This window comes from Acomys minous (genome assembly GCF_964271855.1).
Source record: "Acomys minous genome assembly, chromosome: 4".
Lineage (NCBI taxonomy): Eukaryota > Metazoa > Chordata > Mammalia > Rodentia > Muridae > Acomys > Acomys minous.
In genome coordinates, this window is record NC_140486.1 from 108,740,622 (window position 1) to 108,746,466 (window position 5,845).

At 44.5% G+C, this 5,845-nt stretch overlaps 1 protein-coding gene across 1 annotated transcript; it reads left to right on the forward strand.

The window, feature by feature from the left end:
- Positions 1-2,462, forward strand: LOC311595551 (gamma-crystallin A). Its single transcript, XM_084778390.1, has 3 exons — positions 1-176; positions 277-519; positions 2,128-2,462. The coding sequence occupies exons 1-3, from the start codon at positions 168-170 to the stop codon at positions 2,398-2,400; spliced, it is 525 nt and encodes a 174-aa protein (XP_084634516.1). The 5' UTR covers positions 1-167; the 3' UTR covers positions 2,401-2,462.
- Positions 2,463-5,845: the final 3,383 nt, after the last annotated feature.

Genomic DNA, 5,845 nt, shown 5'->3' on the forward strand with positions numbered 1-5,845 from the left:
CATGATCCCAGCTGAAAAAGCGAGAGAACGCAGAAATCCCCTTACACATTACCCCCAGGCCCCTTTTGTGTTGTTCTTGCCAACACAGCAACCGCCCTGCTATATATACATCAGCCGTTACTCCTTGTCTCCATCACTCTCGACACTGAGCATCTGCTGTAACAGCGATGGGAAAGGTGAGCCGAGGGAGGGCCTTTCAGATCTGTTGAGCGTCGCCTCTGTGTAGTGGAGGTGTCTTCCGGTTGACCATGTGCTGCCTCCTTTTTTCCTTTACAGATCACCTTCTACGAGGACCGAGGCTTCCAGGGCCGCTGCTACGAGTGCAGCGCTGACTGCCCCAACCTGCAAACCTACTTCAGCCGCTGCAACTCCATCCGCGTGGACAGTGGCTGCTGGATGCTCTATGAGCGCCCCAACTACCAGGGCTACCAGTACTTCCTGAGGCGCGGGGACTACCCTGACTACCAGCAGTGGATGGGGTTCAGTGACTCCATCCGCTCCTGCCGCTCCATCCCATACGTGAGTATGACTTCAGTCTGGCTGATGTGGGAACATTGCGTGGTCCTGCCTGTCAGTGTTCCCACGCCTGTTCTTGTAGTCTCAGCAAGGATAGGCATGCCTGGCCGGGCAAGTGCCTGACTTTCAAACGTAAATAGAATGAATATACACATATGAGTAGGCATATTAAGTAACACATTGTTTTGTATGTAAGGGCCCAGGAAACCACAGCACGACCTTTAAAATTAAACTTGTCTGAATAATCACATACCCTTCAGGCATAAAAGAAGGGAATCCTGTTATTTGCAAGGACATGGATGAGCCTGGAGGGCTCTGTGCTAAAAAAAAACGAACCAGGCATAGAGTGATAAAGGCCACATGTTCTCACTCACATGCGGAATCTCACTCAAGCAGCAGGTTTACGGATGGAGAGAAGCCCAGGGCTGGGGGTGTGGCTCAGTGGTAGTGTGCTAGCGTGGCAGGCAGGCAGCCCTGACTTCTGCCCTTAGCACCGGGGATAAAAATAATAGAGAAGAAAAAAAGAAAGAAAGAAAAAGAAAAGACATAGCCTGAGAGTAGAATTACATTCTAGAGACGAACTGCACAGCACGGTGATGACAGCTCATCTCATGTATTGGAGTCATTACAAATACTAAAAGATGAGGCTGGAAAGATGGCTCGGGGGTTAAGAGCACCGGCCACCCTTCTAGAGGACCTGGGTTCAGTTCCTAGCACCCACGAGCAGCTCACACCAGTCTGTAACTTGAATTCTAGGGATCTTACGCTCTCTTTTGGTCTCTATGAGCTCTCAGCACAGTGCATGCAGTATACTTACACACAGGCAAACACTCATACACATAACATGAAAAAAAATAGATCTTAAACATGATACAAGTGCTTAGAGAGTATATTCTATGTATTCTCACCACAAAAGTAATAATTATGTGAGGGTAAATATGTATTAATTATCTAGAGTTAATCATAGTGCTTACTCTAAAATATCATGCTGTGCCTAATAAGTACACACAAATTATCTGTTGATCTTAGAATACGTAGGTACATTTGAAAATTGATATTTAATTTGGTTAGAGCCAGTGTATTCTGACTGTATTGGTATTTATTATACACTCTCACACTAACCTAGAGCCTAAGAAAGTGGGTCTCAGCTTGGGTGGCTTTGCATTTTTCAGGAGTTATTATTGACTAGCTTCTTATGAGACAAGTAATTAAAATTTCATGAGAAAAGTCCACATCACCTGTCCAAAAAGCAAGCAAGCAAGCAAGCAAGCAAGCTATGTGGTCTCAAAGTAAATCTAAATCATTGCACACATGCGTACAAAAGGTGGCTTCAAAGCTTGTTAGGATTCGGTTACACAGGCAGTAAGGGCTTTCACTCCCTGCCTTTTGGCGTTAGTTTCCTTCCCGGAGAGCGCCAGTTCACTGGTCAGGTCAGCTTTATGTTCGTGCACTTTCTAATTTGTTAGAACAACAGCGCAAGGACCAGGATTAGGGAAGAAAGCGTACTTGACAGATCTTGCCCGAAAGCCATGCTTTGTGAAGGTGCAAGCAAGCTGCACCACCGAGCCTGTAAACCACTGCTTTCCCCTCTTCTGTTTGTCATCACAACAGACCAGCTCTCACAGGATAAGGCTGTACGAGAAAGATGACTACCGGGGCCTTGTGTCTGAGCTTATAGAAGACTGCTCCTGCATCCACGACCGCTTCCGCCTCAACGAGATCTACTCCATGCACGTGATGGAGGGCTGCTGGGTCCTCTACGAGATGCCCAACTACCGAGGCCGGCAGTACCTGCTCAGGCCTGGAGACTACAGGCGCTACCATGACTGGGGCGCCATGGATGCCAAAGTTGGCTCTCTGAGACGGGTCATTGATTTGTATTAAGCCTCATTTTGCGTGTTACAACCCACACATATGCAATAAATATACAACTTGTGTTCCTGGCACTAAGTGGCTCTTGCTTATCCTCTCTCTCTCTCTCTCTCTCTCTCTCTCTCTCGTTTGGTTTTTCAAGACAGGGCTTCTCTGTGTAGCCTTGGCTGTCCTGGACTCACTTTGTAGATCAGGCTGACCTACAACTCACAGAGTTCCAGCTGCCTCTGCCTCCTGAGCTCTGGGATTACAGGCGTGCACTACTGCTTATCTTTAAAGATAAAACGCTTGCTTACCTTTAATATTGCAACTCTATTAGGTGGTATCTTAGGAAACTTACTCAGGGCTAGACAGATGGCTCAGAGGTTAAGAGCACTGGTTGCTCTTCCAGAGGTCGTGAGTTCAATTCCCAGCAACCACATGATGGCTCACATGATGGTGCCCTCTTCTGGTGTGCAGGCATACATGCAAGCAGAATACTGTATATTTAATAAATAAATATATAAAAAAAGGAAACTTACTCAACTTTCAGATGCCGACCTACTTCCTTCCAGGCAGAAAACAGTGCTTATTGCAAGGTCCATACATTAGAGGCCTCTGAATCTGCAGGAGAGAGGAAAGATGAATGTAAGCAACCACTTAGAACCCAGAGAAAGGACATAAACACCACTAATGACAAGGGATTGCTAGAGGGATGGGGCAGCTGGTCTCTTAGAAGGAAGTACTCAAGAAAAGATGTTTGTGGAGCTGGACCAGAGTTCTGACACCCAGAACCAGAAACGGTAGTGGACGTTTATGATGCCAGTGTGCCTCCAGTAAGATGGGCTGGGAGTCAGAAGCAAGAGGATCCCTAGAAGTTCATGGACCAGGCAGCCTTGCATGAGCAGCAGTGAACAAGAGACTCTAAACAAAGGGGAAAGCGAAGACCTATATCCAGCGTTTTCTTCTGATGCACATACCTACACTCCTGTGTCACACAAAATGCACGTGCATGCCCTATGCCTGTAAAACCAGCACTCAAGGAGGCAGAGGCAAGCAGATCTCTGTGAGTTTGAGGCCAGCCTGGTCTACAAAGTGAGTCCAGGATAGTCAAGGCTACATGGAGAAACCCTGTCTCAAAACAAACAAACAAACAACAAAAACAAACAAACAAACAAACAAAAAAGACAACTCACAGAATGGGAAGAAATGTTTCAAACATTGGTCTGCTAATGTTGCAGAATCTAAAACACATATCTAAACAAACCTTTCAACCAAACAATAGCAACAGAAAGTAACCCAGTTAAAGATGGGCAAGGAGGGCTGGAAAGATGGCTCAGCAGTTGAGAGCACTGACTCTTCTTCCAGAGGTCCTGAGTTCAATTCCCAGAGCCCACATGTTGGCTCACAACCATCTATAATGTGATCTAATGCCCTCTTCTGGTGCGCAGGCGTTGATGCAGAAAAAGCATTGTATACATAATAAATAAATACATCTTTTTTAAAAAGATGGGCAAAGATTTAAACATACGTTTTCCAATGAAGACATAAATAACCAGCAAAACAAATTGGAAAAAAAATCTCCACACCACTACTGATTAGAAAAATTCAAATAAAACCCAAGGTAGGATGTCACTTAATGTTTATTCTGATGGATACAATAATAGTTTTAAATTAATTTAAGATTTAATTTTAATTAAATCCCACCAAACAGAAGACAACCAGTGTTGGTGAAGATGTGGAAAACTTAGAATCTCTTACATTTTTTTACAGGACTGTAAAATGATGTCCTTTCTGTAGGAAATGACTTGGGAATCCCTCAAAAACAGTTAAAGGGTTGTCTTATGACCCAGCAATTCCAATCATCAGTAAACAATCAAAGGAGGTTCATACGTAAACTTACACATGATTTTTCGTAGCAATACTCGGTGGCTAAAAGGTGGACACAGGCCAAAATCCAGATACGAATGGATTATTGGACAAACATGGTACGATAAAACATCAATACATGGTCAATACAATGATGTGATATCTGGCCACAAAAAGGAATGAGGCATGATATATGCTATGACAGTAAAGTTAAAGAAGCCAGTAATACAGACTGCAGACTACACAGACCACACACTAGTACACCCAGTTATGTGAAAGACCCAGGGCAGACAAAACCATAGTGACAAGTACATCAGCGACTGCTGAAGGCTGCGAGGATGGCTAAATACGCGTGCAGTTGCTAGAGCATGGCTTCTCATTGTGACGATGGACAGACGTATCTGTGAATACACTAAGCACCAACTTGTGTACATGAAATAGTAAGGCCAAAGCTGTCTAAAAGCACTCCCTATCTAACTCACAAAGTTTCCTTATGAAGAATATTCTTTCCAGGCTGGTGAGGTGGCTCCGCGGTTAAAGAGCGCTGGCTGCTCTTCTAGAGGACCTGGGTTCAATTCCCAGCACCCACATGGCAGCTCACAACTGTCTGTAGTTCCAGTTCCAGAAGACTATTCTTTCCTGCTGAAAGAACATATTGAGTAAATTGGAAATAGGAAGCACACGCTTCAAGACACTGTGCCTCTCACCAATATCAGTATGCAGAAAATTTGTGGTTTGCTGGTAGCTTAGCTAATTCACTGTGTAATCCCACTGTCTTAGGTGACTAATGACACACAAGCTGCTGTTTTTGTGTTTGTTTTTTTAACAAAAAAAAGAAAGAAAGAAAGAAAGAAAAGAAAAAGTATGTGTCATGTTTTACAGAAAACAGTTGTTTTGCTGCTGTTGTTATTTTTTTGGGGGGGTGTGTTTTTTGTTTTTGTTTGTTTTGTTTTGTTTTTGAGACAAGATTTCTCTGTGTAGCCTTGGATGTCCTGGACTTGCTTTGTAGAAAAGACTGGCCTCAAACTCACAGCTATCCACCTGCCTCTGCCTCCCGAGTGCTGGTACTAAAGGCGTGTGCCAACACACCCAGCTCAGAAAACAGTTTTGATAACTTGAAATTTCATCTTATTTTAGTCTAGAGGAACTGAACAATACAGAAAAGTGCATTTTAGTTAATAAAGCCGAATGCAACACAATTTCCTTTCCCAAAATAAGGGCTGTGGACAAGATGGGTCTCAGGTTTCCTTCAAGCTCAGACACCTTAACACTCTATTGGGCTTCTAGGGGAGGTGCATCTTCTAGGGGAGTTTACTTGAGGGGTCAGAAGCCCACACACATCCTTGGTTTCTGTCCACTTTGTGATTGTGTGAGCTTGAGCGAGGTCTGTATCCTCCCTAGTTCAGTTCTGCACTTCCACGCTCTCGTGAGGAATAAATGGAACTCAGCCTGCTGATGCTAGCAGAGAGTAGAGGCTCAATAAATAGGCTTGTCACAGGCCCTGTGATGTGGCTCATGCCTTTAATCCCAGCACTTGGGAGGCAGAAGCAGGTGGATATCCGTGAGTTCGAGGCCAGCCTGGACTACACACACACCACACTGGACTGCC

What these genes read in the sequence shown, in the direction of transcription:
- LOC311595551 (XM_084778390.1), top strand. An exon ending in CCTGCCGCTCCATCCCATAC is followed by an intron (nt 520 to 2,127) that starts GTGAGTATGACT and finishes TCATCACAACAG; the next exon opens with ACCAGCTCTCACAGGATAAG.